Here is a 24,412-nt window from a genome sequence, read left to right on the forward strand (position 1 = left end):
TCATACCCACCAGCCTTATGTGTAAAAGCCGAAAGCAGGGAACAACGCAGTCAATGCCCATTAACAGGACAGCCACCCACGGGGTAAGTGGAGTAAAGGCACACGATGGGCTATTAGTCAGCAGTAAAAAAGAGCAAGCAGCCGAGACGCTCGCCGCGTTGGATCCATCAAAACCATGACGCAGACGGAGTGGAGCCAGCCGCAGAAGGAGTGCTTCGCTGCATGTTCTCATTTCTGCTTGATTCTGGAAAGTGCACACCAACCCAGTGACAGAAAGCAGATCCCGGCCAGCAGCCTGGGCAGGAGGAAGCACTGGCCTGAGGACCGGGGGACGGATGCACGCCACACCGCGGACCTGTCAGAACACAGCAAACCCCGAGCCTTCAGCAGCTGCAATCTACCTTATACAAATCCAGCCTCTATAAAGCTGTAGAGAGGGCCGGCACCGTGGCACAGCGGGTCAAGCCGCAGTCCGTAACACCGGCATCCCATAGGGGCACGGGTTCAAGTCCCAGCTGCTCCACGTCCAATCCTGCTCCCTGCTAATGCAGTGGGGAAAGCAGTGAAGACGGCCCAGCTACTTGGGCCCCTGCCGCCCACAGAGGAGACCTGGATGAAGCTCCTGGCTTCGGCCTGGCCCAGCTCAGCCATTGCAGCCGTCTAGGAAGAGAACCAGCACGTGGAAGATCCCTCTGTGTGTGTGTGTGTGTGTGTGTGTGTGTGTGTAATTCTCATTTTCAAATAAATCTTAAAAGAAAAAAAAAAGCTGTAAAAAAATCGCCAAGTATAGCTCTAAAGGTCACCAGCAATGCTGATGAGACCTGCGGTAATCACTCACTCCACGTGAACCCTTCCAGGTGGGGGCTGCTCCAGGTGGGGAGTCCCAGGGAGGCCTGCACCCTCGCTGAGGGCCACCGCCCCCACTGCCCGCGGCAGCGGCAGTCCTCGGGCGAACCACACACTGGATCCGGCTCCCAGCTCTGCCACCTCCGCTGTGGGACCTCAGGCAAATCGCCTTGGTTCTCCAGGTTCCAACTTCTGCCCTCCGTGCTAATTATAGCTCATAGCTCGGGGAGGGAGAGCCAACTTCCATTCATAGCTGGAAAAAAATTAACTGCCTGCCAGCATCCTGCACCTGTGTGGCTTTCCGTTAAGAGCTGGGCTGCAGCCGGCTCGGAGGAAAGGCACTGCCGACTGTCTACACCCAGGTGAAACCCGTCCCCCACCACGCAGCCTGTAATCACCGGCGGCCAGCTCGCCCTCGTGCCGCCGCCTCCTGCCATCGAAACCGTCACTCGGCCTCCCCACGGCCACCAGACTCCAGCAGCAGCATGAAAGGAAACCCCACGGCTGCGATTTTCTTTATGGCCTTGGTGAGTAAAAGCCCACGTGGGCCTGGGTTTCAAATCACAACCCCGGGTCTGCAGGAGCTGCTGATGCAGCCCCTGGGCGGAGTCAGTCCAAGCTGAGTGCTGCTTTACTGATGCGTCAGCACTGTAGGTGGGCAAGGCCTGAGGCCCGACCTGCCAAATGGGGCCTTCTGCTACTGCATCTTGTAACCAAGGTGACAGCAGGACCCGGGTACGGCCCATCCCCTCCCCCTCCCCCCGTAGGCTCCCAGACAGCAAACGCCCAACACACAGTAGGTGCTACCATGGGTTTTATTAACTGAGAAGAAGGGACAAAGCTTAGAGGGTGTGTCAGGAAGACCTTGATAGAAATTTCTGGAATCTGGAGCTGCTGCAGCTGTCAGAGACGCCTGGAGGCCATGGTGTCATTTACAAGCAGAACTACTCCTGGGGGTGCAGCAGATCTGTGCCCCCCCCCCACACACACACACACAGGCAGGTCCCAGGCTCCCTGGCCCGCGTTCCCCGCCCTCTGCCCTCTGGCTGTCACTCACCCTCCTCCTTGGCAGGGTCAGCCAAGCGGCACAGAGCACCAGGTGCACAGTACAGAGCACTCGCTAACAGCCCCTCTGTGGACAAGACAGGCTGGGAGCAGCTGCTCGGCTCGGAGCCGAGTCAGGGCACGGCAGCTCCCATGCGGAAGGCCCTCTGGTGACTGCAAACCAGATCCCAGTGCCAGCACCGGCAGCCCCAGGAGAGAGCCAGGCCCTGGAGCTCCCAAGTTCAGGGTGTCAGACCAGGGACCCTACTGCAAGGGGGACGGAGACAGCAAGGACAACGCGGCCACACCCGGGCCACAGGGGCCGAGGGCTCCACACAGCACGCTCTGTCCACCACTCCCTCGCCAGTGGGCCCCCGGAGCCCTGCCTCCTCTCGCCTCCGCAGCCCTAACCAAGAACGTGGCAGGTGTCGCCCGATAGAACACTCCTGGTTTGTTTGTTTGTTTGTTTTTTAAGGATTTATTTATTTATTTGAAAGGCAGAGTTAGAGAGAGCCAGAGGCAGGCGAGGGAGGGAGGGATAGTCCTCCATCCGCTGGTTCACCCTCCAAATGATTGCTATGATCGAAGCTGGGCTGATCAGAAGCCAGGAGCAGGAGCTTCTTCTGGGTCTCCCAAGCAGGTGCAGGGGCCCAAAGACTTGGGCCATCTTCTACTGCCTTCCCAGGCCACAGCAGAGAGCTGGATTGGAAGAGGGGCAGCCAGGACTCAAACCGGCACCCATATGGGATGCCGGCACTGCAGACAGCGGCTTTACCTGCTACGCCACAGCGCCAGCCCCAGGTTTTTTTTTGTTTTTTTGTAAACCAGAAAGCCCCCAGAAGATACCATAGTTGAGATGATTTAAGTCATTTTTTAAAAAAATTATTACAGGGCCAGCACTGTAGCATAGTAGGTTCAGGCTCTGCTTGGGGCAACTGAATTCCATATGGGCACCGGTTCAAGTCCTGGCTGCTCCTCTTCTGATCCAGCTCTCTGCCATGGCCTAGGAAAGCAGTAGAAGATGGCCCAAGTCCTTGGGCCCCTGAACCCACGTGGGAGACCTGGAAGAAGCTCCTGGCTCCTGGCTTCAGATCAGCCCAGCTCCAGCTGATGCGGCCACCTGGGGAGTGAACCAGCAGGTGGAAGATCTTTCCCTCTCCCTCTCTCTGTCTGAAATTCCATCTCTCAATATATTCGAGTCCAAGCTTCAAAGTCAAGTATGCGGCTCCAACAGGAGTTACTGAACAGGAGCCAGGTGACCGTGAACATGGAAAACGGTCTTCCTAAGCAACTTCCCGAAGAAGCCAACGCACTCAGCTTCTCATGGGGGCCTTCGCCCTTCTGTACACCAGCAGAGACTCCGGCAAGAGTCCACACGTGGCTGCGGCAGCGTGGGGAGCCCGGCCTCCAACCCTGCAAGGCACAGACCCAGCCAGGATGCTCCAGGCATCTCTTCTCCCCACACCCAGGAACAAGCGTGTGCATGGCTGCCGCGCCGGGCACCATGCAGGGACTCGAGAAAGCCTCCTGTACACACACACACACAGCCTCGCTCTCCAGTAACTACCAACACGCTAGGCTTCTATGGGGGTGGGAAGGTCTGGGCGCTTCCCTGGGGAAGCAGAGGCCTTTGAGACAGGGGAAGCGCCAAGCCACAGGGAGAATCATGGTTGTCCACTGTGGGAATCACCCAAGGACCCCCCACACCGCGATGACCCTGGGGCCGGGCAGGTGCATCCTTCTCTAACCCACCTGTGAAAATGGAGGAAGGCGTGTGCCAAGGGCAGGACACGTGTTCAGAAGTGGAGCTTCCTGCACACTGGGAGGCGACAACTGAGGGTGGCGACGGGCGTAAGGGCACTTGGGGACCTGCTGTATAAACAGGACCCCCGGCTGCAGCTGAGGAAGTGACCCGGGAAAAGCACTGCTCACAGAGAACCCCCCTCCCCCGCCCACTAAAAGCCTGCTATAGGACAGACACTGCCGACGTGATCACAGAGTGCAAGCTAAAAACCCCACTTCTGGCTGCAGATTCCAACCCAGAAGCTCATCCACAGGGAAACCTGCTGCAGGAGCTGAGACCGGGCGGGAGCCAACGCGGTGTGCAGCCGGAAAGTGGGCCCGACTGGCGATGGCTGAGGTCCTACAGCGGCACGCAGTGGCACACAGCAGCGGGCCGTCCCAAAGACAACACTGCCAGCTGCACACCTGCAGAGGCTCCTGGCTCCGTGGCCAGCTCGGGGCCAGACAGAGATCCTGGGGTCAGGAGAGGGGATGGCTGGGGCCTGTGAGCCTGTGTGATGGTCAAGGGTACGAGGACAACACAGACACGGCCACAGGTGCCCAGCTGGGTGAGGAGAACGGGAATTTGGAACACGGATTTTGCAGTCAACACTTAATTAGCATGACACAGGCACGAGGTTCAGCCACTCTAAAGGCTGATCCCCTAAAATTCATGAACCAGAGAGTGGATTCAGAGGGGCCCTACACAGGCCACACACATACACAACCCAAATACTAATTATCTCTGCAGGACATGCCCTGTGCTCATCACAGTCACACACACACCACACAGACACACCACACACCCACTGTTATCTCTGCAATACACCCTGTGTTCATCACAGTCACACACACACACCCTCAGCCATCACACACATACAACACACACCCACTGTTATCTCTGCAGGACATGCCCTGTGCTCATCACAGACACACACACACACAACACACACACACATTCACACCCACTGTTATCTCTGCAGTACACCCTGTGCTCATCACAGTCACACACATACCCTCAACAGTTACACACACACAACACACACCCACTGTTATCTCTGCAGTACACCCTGTGCTCATCAGTCACACACACACCCTCAGCAGTTACACACACACAACACACACCCACTGTTATCTCTGCAGTACACCCTGTGCTCATCACAGTCACACACACACACCCACACCCTCAGCCATCACACATACAACACACACACACCTTCAGCCGTCACACACACACACACAACACACACCCACTGTTATCTCTGCAGTACACCCTGTGCTCATCACAGTCACACACACACACCCTCAGCCATCACACACACAACATACACCTACTGTTATCTCTGCAGTACACCCTGTACTCATCAGTCACACACACAGCCTCAGCAGTCACACACACAACACACACCCACTGTTATCTCTGCAGTACACCCTGTGCTCATCACAGTCACACATACACCCTCAGCAGTCACACATACACAACACACACCCAGTTATCTCTGCAGTATACCCTGTGCTCATCACAGTCACACACACACACCTTCAGCAGTTACACACACACAACACACACCCACTGTTATCTCTGCAGTACACCCTGTGCTCATCACAGTCACACACACCCTCACTGGGTCTCCGAGGTTTCATGCCTGCTTCCTACATCTCTGGTTAAGTCGGAAGGTTTCACGCCTGTTTCCTACATCTCTGGTTAAGTGGGTGACCGGGGTCCGGTGAGAAGCTGGTGATTGTCACAGAGACGTTTCCCCCAGCTGAGCTCATCCACACACAGGGGCTACAGCAAGGCTTTCAGGTGTGTGCCCACACTAAGCACGCAGGCCCCCGATCGGCCACATGCTACACAAAGTACAGGCACACAACTGTTCCCTTCCCCGCCGAGTGCTACCCTGCTGAATGCTAAGTTCACTGCCACGTCACCTTCCTGGGGGGAGAGCCACAGGTGCAACGGCAATGCCATCAGCAGCTCGCCCACCACATCCACTGTTCAGCCCAGCCCGGCCACGGCAGCCTGGTCCTGCCGCATGGAAGGGGGCAGCGGCATCACTCTGCAGTCACGAGGACTCCTGGGAGGCTGAAACTGGCCCAGAGGCCAAGTACACAACCAAGGATGCCTACAGGGCACACAGAGTTACCCAGGCCGCGACCCCCCCCCAGACACCCTCTGCTCCTCAGTTATGGGGAGACAAAGATTTCTGAGCTCCCTGGCAGCCCATCAGCTTAATCCTAAAAGCAAAGTCCAGGGACCCAAAACCACCCAAGGCCCCGCCAAGGGGCTGCCCCTCAAATACACCCCAGGTAGAGCCCCAGCAGCCGGCTGGACGTTTGCCTCTGGCTTCACGGCTAAGCCGCGTCAAGGCTGCCTGGCCAAGAGTGAGCTGAACCCACGCCCCCTGCAGAAGGAGATACCCTGGCCCTGAACCCACAGTAACAAGCACCTTGTCCCTGCCATGCCCACGCTGCACCTGGAGTCCCACACGCACCCCGACCTGCACCGTGGCTGCACACCTATGGCGCTCCAAGGCAAAACCAGACCCGCCCAAGGAAACCTCGCACTCCACAGAGAACGGATGGGCAGGGCGTGGCACACGGGACAAGCTGACTCCAGGACACCCAGGGCCACTCTGTGCTTTCTGTCAACTCCTCTGTGGGTCGGAACTTCTTCCTAGCAAACTCTGAGGAGACAGGATCCCCTTCCTCGTTCATCAGCAAAACACTTGTGATCCACAGCCCGAGTGGCCTGCAGCCTTCCCTGGGCAGCTGGAAGGCGCCCTGCCCACAAGCCCCCCAGGGTGATGCACCCAGGTCTGCCACAGTGCGTGGAGGAACACGACGACCCCTCCTCGGATCTCCACCCAGGTAGGATCATGCAACCTGAAGCACCCGCGGCATCACCATGGCCTGCCCCACATCCCAGGAGACACAAGGACTCTGTTGTGCCAGTCAGGAGCCAGCACAGTGGGGCGGTCCAAGCCAAGCTCCCACCCAGGTGCCTCGGAGGCATCAAAGATGCGCTGACAGAAGCCGGGGCCGCCTGCCCTCCAGTCTGCCGCACCCTGGGATCTTCCCAGGGAGCTAGGAGCTTGGGGAGAGAGCCTGGGGCTTAGGGAGCTTTGCAGAGTAGATGAGCAGCAGAAAGAGATAATAATTTTTAATTTCCCAGCATTTACTCAGAAAGGTAAACGCTGACTGAGGAACCTGGGGGAGAGGCCGGCACTGTGGTGTCTGCTGCCTGCGGTGCCGGCATCCCACATGGGTGCCAGTTCCAGTCCCAGCTGCTCCACTTCCAATCCAGCTCTCTGCTTATGGCCTGGGAAAGCAGCGGGAGATGACCCACGTGCTTGGGCCCCTGCATCTGCGTGGGGAACCTGGAAGATGCTCCTGGCTCCTGGCTGCAGACCAGCCCAGCTCTGCGTTGCAGCCATCTGGAGAGTGAGCCAGAGGGAGGAAGATCTCTTCCTCTCTCCTCCTCTGTCCCTCACCCTCTGTAGCTCTGCCTTTCAAATACATAAATAAATGGTTTTTTTTTTTTTTAAACATTGACTGAAGACAGTGGGCAGAGCTGAATCTCAGAGTCCTGTTGAGCAAGGTGGCGAGGTGCCTCCCCGGACCGCGGAGCCACAGCGTCCCGCGTGCTGGGCACAGACAAGGCTCCCCCAACTGTCCCCTCGGCTCTGCCAGCCCCTCAGGCATGCACCTGCCCACTCAAACAGCAAATGGCCCGTGCACCCTGCAGTCCCAAGACCTGGTTCCACAAGGACACACAGATACTGAGAGAATGCCCTGATCAGCAAGGGGACACTGGGCAGGGAGCCGGCCTGGCCACACAGGCAGGACCTCAGGACCATCAAGGCCAGGGTGTGTGTGGCACAGTCTCCATCACCGGATTCACCCCCTGGAGATGGAGCCACCCTCGCCACGCCCACAACACACTGACGCCTCCCTCCCGGGTGCAGCGGAGGCGGCAGCCTGAACACTGGCCAGGACGCTCCTGCCTCTCGGCCTGTTCCACACGACTAAGCCCCTCCCATCAGACCAGGGCCCACCTCCCAAAGAACCACTTCCACGCCCTCCCTTCCTCCAATCTCAGGGCATATCAAGACGGAACCTCCCGCACAACACAGCCCCCGTCCCACGTTCCCAGGGTAAAGCCGTAGCCCCTCCGCACCGCCCTCCATCCTGAGACTCACAGCAGCCTCGGCCCAACCCCCAGTGACCTCCGGGGCCATCTCTGCCTTCCTACTCTGCACTGACCTGACGCTGTTCCCGCGGCCACAGCCGAGCACCCACGCGGTGCCCCTGAGCCCAGGTGCAGGTGCTCCCAGCCTGCCCTCTGGGGCTCTGGCCCCTCACTGTGGCCTCCTGTCCCCAGTTCTCCCCTGGCAAAGAAAGTGTGTGCCTAAAAAGAAAAAAAGGGAGGTGGGGGGAGGCGGACGCTGTGGCACAGTGAGCTAAGTGTCCGCCTGCAGCCAGCATCCCAGGGCCCTGGTTTTAGTCCCGTTTGCTCCACTTCTGATCCAGCTCTCTGCTGTGGCCTGGGGAAGCAGCAGAAGATGCCCAAGTCCTTGGGCCCTGCATCTGCGTGGGAGACTCCTGGCTCCTGGCTTCGGATTGGCTGAGCTCCAGCCATTGCAGCCATTTGGGGAGAGAACCAGCAGATGGAAGACCTCTCTCTCTGCCTCTCCCTGTCTGTCTGTAGTCTGTAACTCTACCTCAAGTAAATAAAGAAATCTAAAAAAAAAAAAAATTTAGTCAGTCAGTCTGGGGGCTGGCACTGCAGCATAGCAGATAAAGCTGCCGCCTGCAGTGCCGGCATCCCATACGGGCGCTGTTTGAGACCCGGCTGCTCCACTTCCGATCCAGCTCTCTGCTATGGCCTGGGAAAGCAGTGGAAGATGGCCCAAGTGTATGGGCCCCTACACCTGCATGGGAGACCCGAAAGAAGCTCCTGGCTCCTGGCTTCTGATAGGCTCAGCTCTGGCCGTTGTGGTCGTCTGGGGAATGAACCAGTAGATGGAAGACCTCTCTCTCTCTGTTACTCTTGCAAATAAATTAAATTAAAAAGTCAGTCCATTCCAGGCACTCCACTACTCTCACCCACTGGCTTGAGAGCCCTCCCAGGCCTGACCCTACCCAGCCTCCAAGCCACCCTCAACCCTATCACACTAACACCCGCTGAACCCCAACCCCTCCACCGCCCCGTACCGGCGGACACCCCCACCCTGTGCCGTTCCCCCCGCTTCCCATCCTGATCTCTGCCTGCCGCAGACGCTGGATAATATCTCGCCTATTGATTCTCACGTGAGCACTTCCCACCATAAACAAAGTGTGTATGAACATGGCCCTCCCTCCACCATCCCTGAAGATAAATATTTGTCTTTGCAAAGCCACGGGGGAAGTTCCCACACGCACACACAGCCCGCGGTCCATGGCAGGTCCACGGCGGGCCACGTCCTTCCCGGGCCTGTCCCCGCTGGGCGCGGGCCTCCGAGGGGGATGGGCGCTCCCGGGAACAAAGGCGATGACCCCAGGAGAGGCAGAGACAGCTGGCAACACTTGCTTTGCTTTTCTTCTTTTGTGTCTTGGGCCTCGTAGCTACAAACAACAGAAATCAAGAGGGCTGATCTGTACCTATTCAGACCCCAAAAGGGTTCAGGCCACAGCACAGAGGGCCCCAGAACCCAGGGCCCCAGAACCCAGGGCAGAGCGGTGAGGCGGATCTGGGGTGGCCCGGCTCAGCCAGAGTGCAGCCCAGCTGAGACTGAGGGGCCCTGGCTCAGCCTCAGGCGACAGGACCGTCCTTGTTTAAAAGGAAAAGGACTTCCTGTAGGGGGACTGTGCACGCAGCTCTGTGCCCAGAGCCCCAGTCGTTCGACTAAGAAGGAGCCAAGACTGTGCACAGCCCCGTCCCACACAGGGCAGTGGACGGACTGGCCGTCAAATGGATTAACCCTCTATCCGCATCTTGGTTTACGAATAAACTGGAAGAATGAAAATCCCAGGAGCCAGCCCTGAAAGCACCACCCTCCGAGGCCCTGAGAGGTCTCCGAGGGCTGGACGGGTTTCACAAGGTCACGTCCAACCCAGCAAGAGAAAGCCACACACGGGCGGGACCTCAGAGGCCAGCCGCGCAAACCTGACAGCAACAGGGCACGCAGACGCCAAAGGGCTCAGACCAGAACGTGCCCAGCACCGCTACAACCACCAGACCCAGGCAGCCGCACAAACACCGTCCATAGCAGAGCCGATAAACAGCAGCGACATCAACACGCAATCACAGGGCCGCCCACGTTTTGTTTCTTCTTTCTCTAAATCCATTTATTTACTTGAAAGGCAAAGAGACAGAGACAGAGAGATCTCCCAGCTGCTGCGCCACTCCTCCAACACCCACAGGGCCAGAGCTGGGCCAGGCTGAAGCCAGGAGCCAGGAGCAACCCAGGTCTCCCACGTGGGCGCAGGGGCCCAACTACTGCCATGAACTGCTGGTTCCAGAGTGTCCATTCGCAGGAAGCTGGGGCTGGAACTCGAACCCAGGACTCCAGTGTGGGATGTGGGGGTCCCAGATCCAACACCCACCCTAACCCCTCCGTCCTGATCTCCACGCTGCTGATGTGCACAGTCAGTCTGCAGAACTTGGAGACCTGCGCTGCAGCACAGGGAGTTAAATCGCTACTGCAGCACTGGCATCCCACGTGGGCACCTGTTCAAGTCCCAGCTGCTCCACTTCCCAGCAGCTCCCTGCTGATGGCCTGGGAAAGCAGCAGAATTCGGTCCAAGTCCTTGGGTCCCAGCACCCACGTGGGAGACCCAGATGAATCTTCTGGCTCCTGGCTTCAACCTGGCCCAGCCCCGGCCAATGAGACCATTTGGGGAGTAAAGCAGCAGATGGAAGATTGATCTCTCTGCCTTTCAAATAAATAAAATAATTATTAAAAAAAAAAAAAAAAAAAACTCCTTTCTTTCTTGATGTTACATGTCAGAAAAGAGTTTCCAAAAATGAAGGTCTTCAAAGCAGTTTCAACCCCAAACCCAAACTCCAAATAATGCATGGACACTCAGACTCCTGCGTGCCTGTTGTCACCAAAATTAACACAACCCTCCCCCCGACCCCACCCCCCGCAAGCTGGAACGTCTGACGTGTGACAGGAGCAGGGACAGAACAGGAGCAGATAGGATCACGGCTCACAGCGGCAGCCAGCCCTGGAAAACAACACAGGGCTGGCGGCAGGAGGCCTCCCGGAAGTGCCCTCCCTGGAAAGTCCACAGCAGCGGTGTGGACGCGCAGGGCGCCCGGCTCGCTCCACCGCAGTTTCTTTGTCAACGCAAAGCTCTCAAGCAGTGAGGATGACGCCCAGTCCCCCGGAGCGCTTCCAGGCCCCCGAGTAAGACGCAGAAACTCTTCCACTCACTGCTACCGGTCTTGCGAACTGGCACAGGCACTCACGGAGAATGTCTGCAGCCTCTTCCAGGCAGGTATGGTCCATACCCAGTCACCAAAACCCAAGCTCACTTCCCAAAGGGATTGTTATGTTAAGACCAGGAGCTGGTAGCCCAAGGCTGGAAATCCACACGGTTCTATCAGCCAGAGCCTGGTGGATGTTGACATTTCTAAGACCAAACATGAGTCGTTTGCAAACAGGGCCAGTAATTATTTGCAATTCTTCTGGTCCAGGAAAACTGTTTCCCACCCTTTAAAAAAAAAGAAAGAAAGAAAAAGCACTTCTACCATGATGCTAATGACAACCAGGCGGCAGGAGCAGTTTTGGGCTTAGACAGTTGCTTGTGTAGAAACACTGTGCAAATACTCCAACACTGCAGCCCAAAAAAAGACAATCCCCACCAAACAGCGGGAGAAGTGTGAAATTTGCAAATGAGCCCCTGGTTAAACAAAACACCAGTCTGTTCCCAGAGAGCTTGGGGGTGGCCACCTGTTCCGGCCCGGGGGAGGACCGATTGCCAGTGGAAGAAACAATACTGGAGCCACCACGGCCCCCTCTGGGCCCTGGTCCCCACCCTCAAGCCTATATTTAGTCCGCTCTTTGTGGGAAACGTCCCAACCATGCACACAAACAGGCCATGTGGCTGGGCATTCACAGGACCCCAGAGCCTCTCCTGCCTGCGGTGGCATCTGCTCTCCCCGCCCTGCAGTCCCCAGACACAACCCAGATACCCACACACCCCTCCCCGGCCTCGGTCAGCTGCGAGTGGAGAACTCCAGCACCCCCTCCATGGAGGGAGGGGACCCGAAGGACAACGGCAGCCCTGCCCCTGGACGGGCCATCACCACACCTTGGGAAAGGCACGGCCAAGTGCAGGCTTCCCACACTACCACGCGGGAACCAGAAATCCCCCTGAGCGAGGGGGCACAGGCCATGCACACAAAGCCTTTTACTCACAGCCCCCCCCCCCCAAGCAAAAACAACAGATGCTGCAGAGATTAGAGATTAACATCTGTGCCGTGCGTTGTGTTCCTCAGAGAAAGGTACTTAACAAAGGGAAGGAATTATGTAGCTAAGCACCAGATCAGAACCCCAAACCCTGGATTTTAAAAATAACTAAGCCTCATCCGGCTTTGCCAGACTCCACGCTTAAGCGAGGGTACCGGGAAGGTTCTGGAGTATTGGGAAGGGGGCAGGGAGGGGGACAGAGGCTTGCTCGAGTGTTTAGAAACATGAGACAAAGCCAAATGAGTAGTTAAAACAAGCCAGAGTGAGACGAACTATAAACACCTGCGGGGTATACGGAGGTAAAAAAGGATGCAATGATGGGATTTCAGCATAACAAAATAAAAAGTCTGGTTTGGACAGAAAAAAAAGCAGAGGTGGCCGTCCCAGGGCTACAGGTTTTGTTTTGAAGGCTCCTGCAGCTGGCCCTGTGTCCCTTCTGAGTCACTTCCTGCAGGCTCCTCCAATAGCTCTTTGAAGCCACGACCGACACACAGCTCCCCTCTTTGACAGAAACCCCTTCAGCCTGGAGACGGGGGAACACAATGCATCTGGCATTCACTCCGCGAGTGAAGACGGAGGACCCCCCAGCTAAATACACAACCAACACTCTCCAACAGACACAAGGAAAATCCACAGGACCACGGCCCGAGGTTCGAAGGACGGGGACAGCAGCAGGTTCCACCTCCTGCTGGGCCATCCTGGCCAGGTCCACCCCCTGTTCACCACTGCCCTGCCACTCAGCCCCTCCGCGCCCCTGGGCTCCTCCTCCACAGTCGCACGGAGACAACGTGAACTCCCAAACACGCAGACTGTGTGCCAGGAAGCAGCCAGATCCCAGGGTGTCCTCACAGCAACCCCACCAAAACCACAGGGCCTTCTGTCCACTGACTGTGGGCGCGGTACGCACGAATGAGCCTCAGGGGCCAGACTGCCATCTGCGACGCCGGCATCCCATACAGGCGCCGTTTCGTGTCCTGGCTGCTCCACCTCTGACCCAGCTCCCTGCTACTGCACCTGTGAAGGCATCAGAAGATGGCCCAAAGTGGGCCCTGCACCCACGTGGGAGGCCTGGAGGAAGCTCCCGGCTCCTGGCTTCAGCCTGGCCCAGCCCTGGCCATTGCAGGGAGTGAACCAGCACAGGGAAGATAACTCTCTCTCTCTTGCAAATAAATAAATAAATCTTAAAAAAAAAAAAAAAAAAAAAGTCTCAGCAAGGCCAGAGAACGCCCTCCCCTACAGGTGTGCTTCCTTCTCCAAGGGTGGTCCCCAGACCACAGCATCAGGGTCCCCCAACACCTGCTACAAATGCACACGCCCGGGGCCCCATTCCAGACCTGCACAACCAGCTACTCGGGGAGGGCTGGCGGGGACCCCTCAATGTTCTGTGCTGGCACTCGGCTTTGAGAACCACTGCTCTCAGTGTCACAGCCTGTCTGTCACTCACTGGTCCCTCTCAGATTGATTCCGTATCTCACACTAACTTGCATCCAACACGGCTTTTGCAGATAAACTTGAAAACGTCACCAAGACTTACACAGATCTTTTCCTTCCCCTAAAGAAATCTCTCGGCCCAAGCAGCACGTGTTACTAGTTCTCCTCCAGGTAACCCACCAGATCCGAAAGGTGCCAGCCCTTCACCTGTGTGCACACGGGACAAGTTTCCAAACACCTTCCCTTCTGCCTGAGGATAAACTGTTCACACGCCCGGTGAGGGGCAGGAGGGCCCGGGCAAGGCCAACGGCCAGCAAACAACTGCTGGGCCTCAGACGGATCCGAAATGAGCAAGAGCTGACGCCTGCCCTCTAAGGAAGTGAGTCAAGTGGAGCAGCGGGTGCAGTCAAGGCCTGGCGTGGGTGACCCTGCCACAGGCCGGGCACCTCAGAGAGCAGGTGCACCTGTCTCAAGCAAGAGGCACGCAGCTGGACATGCAGTGCACACCGGCTTGGGGCCTCCCTCGGAGGGAGCCAGCGGGGTAGGAGCATTCACCCTGAGCGGCCCAGAGCCAGCCGATGTTGTTTTTAAGGAGGAGACCCTTGATTACAGCATGAAACAGCACCAACACAGCAGACAGCGACAGAAAACGACATTTATCCCCGGCAGGAAAGAGAGACCTATTTCCCCACACTCACACACTTGCAACAACCAGACTAAAGAAATTTCTTTTTTTAAAGATTTATTTATTTATTTGAAAGTCAGAGTTACAGAGAGAGAGAAGGAGAGGAAGAGAGAGACAAAGAGAGAGAGGTCTTCCATCTGCTGGTTCACTCCCTAATTGGGGTATTGGCTGGAGCTGGGCCAATCTGAAGCCAGGAGCCTGGAGCTTCTTCCAAGAAGGTCTCCCACGTGGGTGCAGGGGCCCAAGGACCTGGGCCATCTTCCACTGCTTTCCCAGGCCATAGCAGAGAGCTAGATCGGAAGTGGAGCAGCCAGGACTCGAACCGGTGCCCATATAGGATGCCAGCACTGTAGGTGGCGACTTTACCCACTACACCACAGTGCCGGCCCCACCAAATTTCTATATGAAAATAAACCTACAGAGGTTTAGGCACAGGAAGCAGCTTTACCGGGACCACGACAGTCTCAGTTACTCAGGGCATCTCAAAGCCCCGTCATCCTGAGCAGCCTGGGAAGGTCTGCACACGCCACTGTCCCGCTGTGAATGGCGGGGCTCCACGTCCATCCGCAAGGCGCTCCAGACCCTGCTCACTGCCACGGGACAGCCTGCCTACACTTTCTGCCCCAGGGCTGCCATCTCCCTTACTGAGTGGACACTGGGGGAGTGAGATCTGCAGGTTAAACAGCACAAACTCAACGGAGCAGCTGCACCACGGGGCTAAGTGGGCTTCCAGCCCTGTTCTCCCAGGTCCTACACATGCCAGGGCTGACATCTCCAACACCCCAGATCACCCCGTCAAATGTGCCTATGGAGTAAAAGGCACAGCGCCCCCACCGTGGGTCAGGCCAGACCAGGGGACAGCCTGGGCTTCCTCCAGCCACCTGGCGAGGGCTCCTGCTCAGGTAGAGGCCACACTGGTGCTGCCCGGGAACTGGGACTGTCCCTGCCTGCCTGCATGAGCTGGCCGGGCTACCCTCATGCTGAACTGCAGTGTGCACTTGCTACCAGGGGCTGCAGCGGTACAAGAGCAAGCTTTACTGAACAAGAAAGGCAGCCTGATCCACTCACCTCGACTCCATCCAGACAGACTTTTTTAAGGGACCCCAGTGGGGGCAAAGCCAGCCAAGCCGCTCCGGCGGGAAGCAGGGCGAGCCCCGGGTTCTTCATTTCTGGGCAGGGCAGCAGTGGAGACGATGCAGGCTGCATCTCACAGCACGCCGCGCCCCTCGGGGACACCCCAGAAACCTGACCAGGACCAGCAAGGCAGCCAGAGCTCCGGAGGGAAAATTCACCTCCCCAAGCACAGGCTCCTTTTCTGAGGAACCGACGTCACGTCTTTCAGGCTGACAAACAGGATCGCCGGCTTGTTCTCCCTGGGGAATCCTGGGGCAAATGTGTTCAGTTCAGCGCACTGTTTCCGAGATCCCCAACCCGGTCCTGCTCTGACTCACTCTGAGTTGAGCACTGGCCCCAACACCCTTCCCTCTGACAAGGCTGTGCCGCGCCCCAAAGCAGAATCCCCCAAAGACACAGCAAGCCGGAACAACCCGTGGCACGGCCCAAGGCTGGGATATTGGGCCAACAAGACAAACACTGAGCGGGACTCGCCGCTCAGCGGGAGGGACCCAGCTCTGTACCTGTCCGCACAGATGCCAGGGGCCAGAGGGGCTCTACCACGGAGAGTGACTCCTAAAGGACTTGCTGCCAGGCACTCACACTTAGCTCATCGGAAACGGTTATATTTCAAAGCCCAGAAACACGGACGTTTCGCTGATGTGCCCTGCAGGCCTCCACCCACCTCGGTGATGTTCCGAGCACCTGCTCGGTGACGGCTCCTGACCCGGGGTCGGCGAGCACACAGGTGCACAAATCCCTCCTGCTCGGTTCTCTTCCCATCCAAAAACGCCCGCTTGCCATGACTGGGCAACCCCCTCTGTTTCCAAAACGTCAACAGAGTAGGCAAAGTCACAACCACATCTTACACCCGGCACGGGCAGCGGTGGCTTCATTTTAACAGACTTCAACTTGGTCAGAAGGCGGAGGCATGAGGGCCTGAAGCAGCACTGCTCTGGGAGGTCGGAGGCCTGGGCTCCGTTCAAATGACCCCGTGGCTCAACCCAGGCCCAGAGCGACCTCAGTCAGACGTTCAGGGTCACTGACCTCTCCGAGCCCCTACGGCCTCCACCACAAACTGAAGAATAGAAGCCAGCCCCCTTCTCGCCACATGGCTACAGCTACGTAACGAGACATGAGCCCAGGCTCATCTGTGGTCCGGTCCTGCACATTCGAAAGGTAAGTGTCACTGTCGATAATGGTGCAAAGACCAGAAGAATCCTGTGCGCTTCCTAAGCCTCTCCAGTAACTGCAGCCGTACACAGTAGACATTCCCATTCCTAACAGGAAAACAAGGAGTAACAGCATCCTCAAACCTCCAAACGGATTTGCCCATCGATTCTGAGCCTCATCAAAAACGACAAGGATTCCAGCCCAACTGAGGGCCTCACATCTCATACCGTAAACGCACAAATCAAGCTATCAAAAAAAAAAAAAAAAACCATCACTGAAGAACCACACAATTTCTTTTTTAAAGAAGGAAGAAAGAGAAATGCAACCACATCCCCTTGCTAGAAAGTCGACCGGCTCTGCGGGGAGGGCTGCGGGCCCCGATCGAGGAGACGATGACGAGGCGGCCTGAATCACTCCGCGAGAGGTCTGCACGGCAACCAGGCGCTCTCGCCAGGTGTGCCTGGTACCTGGCACCAGCCTTCAAGGTGTTTCATCAGACTGCTGCGCGTGCAGCCAGAGAGCTGGTGAGAGCCGGCACAAACAACCCAGTGCACCTCTCGCCGCTCACACAGCCACCGAGCCTGGGACGCGGATCAGGAGCCTTGGCCTCCCACCCCAAGCCTTGCCCCAGGCACACAGGCCCCAGCTCCTTGAGGAATCCGGAAGCATCTTCCAGCTGCCAATGGGACAGCCAGATGCGTATGGGGCCGCGGGGAGCACTGAGAGCCAGGCCGTCGTCAGCTTGCCGCGATGTCCCCCACCACTCGCTCTCCCGTGGACACAGTCGGCCACGGCCAGCCTGCCGGAGACACGGTTCAAGCCCACGGGGCTACCAAACACCAACATTCACCTTCTCCACCTTCTGGCCATGTTCCAAACCAAAACACTCCGGGTGAGTAGTTCAGACTGCAGCGCCGTGCCAAAGCAAAGCCTTTCGGGGGGAGCCAGTGCCCCCACTCACACGAGGAGGGGAGTGGCACCTTGCCCAGAGCCAGCCTCCCCACCCACCCCTGCCGGCCCCGGAGCAGCCTCGGCGGCTGTCAGAAGAGGCGGGACAGACCGCCGTACCAGCCAGCCACCCTGCCGGCTGGCTCTCAGCACTGGCCAGCAGCCACGGAGGCCCACACACCACTGGGGGACTGCACACCGGCCTCCGACGCGCCACCTGCTCCCCAGGTGGGTCCTGGTAGGACCAAAGGGACAAAGCAGGGAAAAACGTGAAGCTCAGGAGAGGCACCGGCGAGGCAGAGAGAGAGAGAGAGAGAGAGAGAGAGGAAAGGCCGCTGAGCATCCCCTGCAGGGCCACAGCTGCTGGACGTGCTGCCGTGGCCCGGAGGAAAGCTACCAACCCATGACACCTCACACAGGCACGGCAGAGCGAGACCCCTCAGCCGGGGGATCCCCTGCCCTCCAGGCCGGCTGCTGCTCCCATGACCCAGGACTCTGGGTACAAAACACACCGCGGAGGCCAGCGTGTGACCGGCCCTGGACACGATGCTGCCTCTCCACACCAGCTAAGTTCCACAGCTCCCACCTGCCCCGGGCAGGCAGTCAGGCCCCAGGGGACAGCTCCGCTCTGCCCCAACACGCTGGCCGGACTCACCTCCAGCAGCAGCGTTTCTCTGCACGCGTCCTAACGTCCAGCAAGGCGCTCGGGCCCCGGCCTGGTCACCCGTCACGGGTGGGGCTGCGCCGACCCCCTCCAGCCGCACTCAGGCACCCAGACACCTTCTCACCCGAGAGACTGCACCGGCCATAATCAAGAGGACGCTGACCAACCCGCCTGCCCCGGCCCGGCGCGCGGCCCGGGGGGCAGGGGCACCGGCGAGCGGCCCCCGCGCGCTCCCCACCGCGCCGTCCCGGCCCTCACCTTCGATGGCGATCACGTGCTCCCGGATCTGGTTCTGCAGCACCGGCTCCTCCACGCGTTCCAGCAGCTCGTAGATGGAGTAGATGTTGGGGTGCACGGACTCGAAGCGCTGGATCTCGGCCCGGATGGCAGCCGAGTTGGCCAGCTGCTGCTGGTAGTTCATGGTGCAGGCGCCGCGCCCGGAGTCGCGCGCCCCCCGCCGCCGCCGCCGCCCCGCGCCCCGGGGCCCGCGGGCCGCCGAGCCCTGGCCGCCGCAGCCCCCGGGGAGCCGGGCCCGCCGGCGGCGGGCGGAGCAGGCGCGAGAAGAAAGGCGCAGGCGGAGCAGGCGCGGGGCCGGCCCGCGGGCTCAGTTCATGGCCGGGACGCGCGGCCGGCGATGAGCGGGCCCCGGCGCCCCGGGTCAGCGGGCCGCCCGGGGAGAGCGCGGCCCCATGGAGCGCGCCGCGGCGGGCGCGGCCGGCCCGGGAGGAGGCTCGCTCGGGCGCCTTCCAGCCCTAGGCGCTGCTGCCCGGCCGAGCAGCCATGAAAGCCCGGGCGGGCGCCGCACCGCGAGCGCCGGGGCCCAGGGCCGCCCCCGGGCAGTGGCCGCGCCGCCCCGAGCGCCCGGCCGCGGCGAGGGTCCGCGCGCGGTGTGCTGCGCCCCACGGCGCGCCGGGGGCCCCCAGAGCGCCGAGTCCGCTGCGCGCCAGGCGCCGTGCGAGCCGCGGAGACCGCTCTGCGCGCCGCCAGCCGCCCGCCTGCCCGGCCGGCCCCCTCCCCGGCACGCAGGGCCCCGGCCCACGTCCGCCCCGCCCCCGCCCGCGCGCTCGCCGCCCTCCGGCCGCCGCCGCCGCCGCCGCCGCCGCCGCTGCGTCCTCCTCGGCGCTTCCCAGCGCGCCGGATCCCGGGGAATTGCGCCAGACCCCGCCCCGCGCCGCCTCGGGGCTTCCTGGGACTTGTAGTCCGCGCCGCGGCTGCGCCCGAGCCGGGCCGCGGAGAGGGGGCGCGCGCGGAGCCTGCGGTGCGGGGCGCCGAGCTCTCCCGCGGGCGCACCCGCGCGCGCCCCGCTCGTGTCAGCCCCGCGCTGGCGGGGAGGCGGCGCGCCAGGGTCCCCGGAGCTGGTGCGGAGCCCCCGCCGCTCCCCAGCTGCCTGCCTGCCCCGCGGGGACACTGTGGACGCGGCTGCGCTGCTCGCTTGTCGGGAATGAGATTTCTTCCCGCGGGCGAGTGCGTGCGGGTTTGGGCAGGGATGCGAGGCGCCGCGGAGCCCCCTCGGAGGCAGCTCGCGCGTCCTTGTCCATCGAAAACAATTTGGGGACGCGCTGTGCACGGCGAGCTTGGGACCCCGCGCACGGACCGCACTGCAGCGGCGGCCCCAGCCAGCCGAGGGCTCCACTGGCGGCCGGGGCCCACTCGCGCGCGGCCCCGCGGGGCTCGGGGCCTTTGGCCACACAGCTAGGTCCGCGGGGCGCCCCCAGGTTTCCAGGGGGCCTGACGGAGGCCCTCGCGGTGCCCCGACCCCAGGCACCCGCGGGCCTTCGTGCGCAGCAGTCTTGCCGCCGGCTCCGGGCAGAGTTCGCGGCTGCCACCGGGAAACGCCGCGGGCTCAGCGCCAGCGCGGGACCGAAGCTGCGCGGCCACGCCTCCTCCTCCACCCGTTCTCCCTGGGGCTCTCTGGTTTCTGGGTGCCTTTTCCGGCTCCTTTTGGCTCCCCTAGCCCTAAAGCTGGGGGCTCCCGGGGCGCATCCGCAGGCTGCTTCTCGCTTGTTTGCTCTGCTCCCTGATGACTGTGGTCGATGAACCTCCGCTTTTTAACTTGAGTCCAGACCCCTCCCCCGCCCCCGGCTTAACAAGCCCACATCTGCCTCCATCTGCCTCCGCTCTTGAATGGGGATCCTGGTTTCAGCCCCTCCTGGCTCAGGCTGAGCACTGCTGCCCCTCTCCCAGCTCCTCCCACCCCATTCCAGCTCAGGCTGAAAACCTGGAGTCCTTTCCCCATCTCGCCCCTTCTCTCCCAGATAGTGTGGCTCCATCTTCAGGGGGTCCAGAGCCCCACAGCTGCCCACCGCGGGGCTAGCACGTCCCTCACCTGGCCCCTGGTGACTCCTCAGAGGAGGAGGCCCGGCTCCCAGAGCTTGACGGGCATCAGCCAGGAGCGCCCATCGGGAGCGGAGCACTCCGCTTTTCCCCTCGCAGGTGAGCCTGCCCAGGTGCTGTGGGTGCTGGCAGAAGCCGCGACACTCCCGGGGTCTGGAGCATAGAGGAGCCACAGCCGGAGTGTCTGCTTTGCTGTTGGCCAGTTCATGGAGCTCCAGGGCCCACGGGCCAGCATGAGGCCCAGTGAAACCCTGACCTCTCTGCAACCTAGGAGATGCAGCCTGGGCACCAAGAGCCCCAGTCTGCTGCCTGCCCCCCACTCCCCAAGGAGACACATCTGAGCCCCGGGCTGCCTGCCCTGCACATGCCCACGAGAGACAGGCCAGACTAGGCAGCTCCCAGGTGCGCACAGTGGACAGGCCCTCGCAGGCTTGCTACCCCAGCCGTGTGACTTGGCCAGCAGGCGACCATCTGCTCACGGTTCTGGAGGCTGGAAGTTCAGGGTCGCAGCGCTGAACGGGTTGGCTCCTCCTGACGCCCATCTGCTGGGCTTGTCCGTGCCGTCTCTCCTCTGTGTCTGCATCTCAGTCTCTTCTTAGAGATGTAGGCCCCCAGCTGTGTGGGGCCTCGTTCCACCATAATCACCTCTTTAAAGGCCTGCATCCAGGTGCGTTCGTTCCCATTCTGAGAAACTGGGGATCTGGACGTCAGTGTAGAGTTTGGGTGGACGCGATTCAGCCCATGGCTGCACCAGCCGGGCCTCCCGGCTCTTCCTTAGATACCCAGCCCTGCTGCCCCTGAGGTTTAGTGACTGCTGTCCCCTCATCAGGAAGACTGTTCCCGCAGCACCTCTGCCAGCTTGGTCCCTTCCTCCATGTGTCCACTCCTGCGCTACCCTCTCAGTGAGTCCTCCCCCCGGCCCCGGCCCCGACACCTTAGCTAAGGGAGGCCTCATCCTGTCTCCTTCCTTGCTGTGGTGGAAAATGCCCACATCCTACTCCCTGAAGCTACTAAACGTGTCTCCTCACATGACAAGATTGATCGATTGATTTGAAAGGCAGAGTTTCAGGGACACGCGCGTACACACACACACACACACACAGAGGAAGAGAGAGAGAAATCTTCCATCCCCTGGTAAATTCCCCCAAATGGCCAGACCAAAGCCAGGAGCCAGGAGCTCCATCCAGGTCTCCCACATGGGTGCAGGGTCCCAAGTACGTGGGCCGTCTTCTGCTGCTTTCCCAGGCTCATTAGCAGGGAGCTGGATTGGAAGTGGGCTGGGCTGGCCAGGACTCCAACCAGCACCCACATGGGATACCAGCATCACAGGAGGTGGCTTAACCGGCCCCACCAGCTGGCCCCTGCAGATGGGAGTGAGTTAAGGACGTAAAGATGGAAAGATTGTCCGGGGTGATCTGGGCGGGTCCACCGGAGTAAACCATCAGGTTACACAGAGCTCGTGAGTTCCCAGTGGGAACTTGGGCAGAGTCAGAGAAGCACGCATGAGGACAGGTGCAGGGGTGCAGGGAGAGAGGGAGGGGGAGAGAGAGAGAGAGAGCGCATCAGCCAAGGCGTGCAGGCAGCCTGCAGAAGCTGGAAAAGGCACAGAAATGCATTCTCTCCTGGAACCTCCTGAAGCAGCACAGCCCATCAGCCCACCTGGGACTCTGACCTCCCGACCTGCAGTCCCTGAGCTGGTGTCTTTTTTTTTTTTTTTTTGACAGGCAGAGTGGACAGTGAGAGAGAGAGAGAGACAGAGAGAAAGGGCTTCCTTTGCCGTTGGTTCACCCCTCAATGGCCGCTGCGCTGATCCGATGGCAGGAGCCAGGTGCTTCTCCTGGTCTCCCATGGGGTGCAGGGCCCAAGCGCTTGGACCATCCTCCACTGCACTCCCGGGCCACAGCAGAGAGCTGTCCTGGAAGAGGGGCAACCGGGACAGAATCCAGCGCCCCCACTGGGACTAGAACCCGGTGTGCCGGCGCCGCAAGGCGGAGGATTAGCCTAGTGAGCCGCGGCGCCGCCACAAGCGTGTGCTAATTTGTCATAGCACTAGCAGGAAACTAACACTTGCTTTGTTTTTGCGTAGCACTGCCTCCCCCCCATGAACTCACTGTGCTTATCTTGGTTATGGCCCGTGTTCCCCACAAAAACGTGCAAAACTCGATGAGGATCAGGATTTTTGTCTGTCTGTAACAGCACCTGGTACACAGGAAGTTCCCGACAAGCGTCACTAGAGTGGCTGCCCCCATTGCCTTGTAAGTGCCAGGAAGGCAGGGGCCCTACCTACCTCTTTTGCAGGTGCATCGCAATGCACCAAGCACTCAGTGATTAAGAACGAGAAGGATGGCACCTACAGGGAGGGCTTCTCTCTAGCCTTCCTGGCATTATTAAACACTCAGTAAGGGCTACTGGGCCCAACAGAAGCCTCTGCAGCCACAGGGGATGCAGTGGTCCTCACGAAGAGATGGCTGCAGATTCATGTCCTGTGAGCCTGGCCAAGACTCTGGCCACGTTTTCTGTGGCCATCCTTTAGGGCACTGCAAGTTGTGTGGAAGCCCTGCTGCTGGAGAAAGCTGATGCCCAAAGTGGAGAACCTGTCCTGTCACTAGCGGTGTGGAAGGCTGAACGTCTGCGTGCTCACACCACTCCTCCATACATCCATTCGTCCCACCACTTGCCTGGACATTCTGCAAGTCCCCATGAGCCCCTTTATTGCTGACCCACACCAGGTGCTGTGTTCCAGGATTGCCTGCCTAGGATGAGTCTGCAACCCTCCATGGAGCTCACGTGCATGGCCTTCAACGTGTGAGCTACACAAACTGTTCTGGTACTGATTAGAAGTGTGATCTGGGGCTGGCGCTGTGGCTCACTAGGCTAATCCTCCACCTGCGGTGCTGGCACACCAGGTTCTAGTCCTGGTTGGGGCGCAGGATTCTGTTCCGGTTGCTCTTCCAGTCCAGCTCTCTGCTGTGGCCAGGGAGTGCAGTGGAGCCCAAGTCCTTGGGTCCTACACCCGCATGGGAGACCAGGAGAAGCACCTGGCTCCTGGCTTCGGATCAGTGCAGCACGCCGACCGCAGCGGCCATTGAGGGGTGAACCAACGGAAAAAGGAAGCCCTTTCTCTCTGTCTCTCTCTCTCACTGTCCACTCTGCCTGTCAAAAAAAAAAAAAAGTGTGATATGGGGTGGATATTTGATGCAGCAGCTTAGATGCCTCTTGGGATACCCACGCTGGCGTGCTGGGTTCAAGTTCCAACTCCATTCCCGACTCCAGCTTCCTGAAGAAGTGCACCCTGGGAGGCAGCAGGGTTCCTGCCACTCATGTGGGAGAGCTGGACTGAGTTCCCGGTTCACAGTTTTATCCTGCCCAGCCCCAGCTGTTGCAGGCCTTTGAAGACTGAACAGAGGATGGGAATGCCTCTCTCTCTCTCTCTCTCTCTCTCTCCCTCCCTCCCTCCCTCCCTCCCCCTCTTCCCTCTCCCTCTCTCTCTTTCTCTTCCTTTCAAATAATTACAGTGAGTAATTTTTAAGATGTGAATTAAGGGCTATTCTGCTAGTGTCCAGCCACAGTTATGTGTGGTCTCCTAAAGGACAGCGGTGTGTGTCCTGTCCTCCCCAGGAGTAATTTCACAGCCACCACGCCAAACAACAAAATGCCCCCACCCCCCAAAGCTGCAGCACTGCCCCCCCACAGCCCACAGCCAATCCACCTCAGTGTCTCTAAGAAACCTTTTATTTAATTTTTAAAGATGAATTTATTTATCACAAAGGCAAAGTGAGAGAGAGAAGCAGGGAGACACAGAGAAAGAGAGAGATCTTCCATCTGCTGGTCCACTCCCCAAATGTCTGCAACAGCAAGGGCTGGGCCAGGCTGCAGCCAGGAGCCAGGAATCACGACCTGGTCACCCACGTTGGAGGCTGGAACCCAAGTACT

At 59.5% G+C, this 24,412-nt stretch overlaps 1 protein-coding gene across 9 annotated transcripts in view; it reads right to left on the reverse strand.

The window, feature by feature from the left end:
* Positions 1-19,243, reverse strand: part of AGAP1 (ArfGAP with GTPase domain, ankyrin repeat and PH domain 1) — a 514,165-nt gene extending 494,922 nt beyond the window's left edge. For all 9 annotated transcript variants that reach the window (XM_070071494.2, XM_070071492.2, XM_089328880.1 and 6 more), the window contains exon 1: positions 18,404-19,243. In XM_070071494.2, the coding sequence (XP_069927595.2) occupies positions 18,404-18,566 (163 nt within the window). In that variant the 5' untranslated portion in view covers positions 18,567-19,243. The remainder of the gene's footprint in view (positions 1-18,403) is intronic.
* Between the last annotated feature and the right edge of the window lie 5,169 nt (positions 19,244-24,412).

The sequence above is a fragment of the Oryctolagus cuniculus genome, chromosome 3 (assembly GCF_051225735.1).
Source record: "Oryctolagus cuniculus isolate XC-2025 breed Fujian yellow rabbit chromosome 3, ASM5122573v1, whole genome shotgun sequence".
NCBI lineage: Eukaryota > Metazoa > Chordata > Mammalia > Lagomorpha > Leporidae > Oryctolagus > Oryctolagus cuniculus.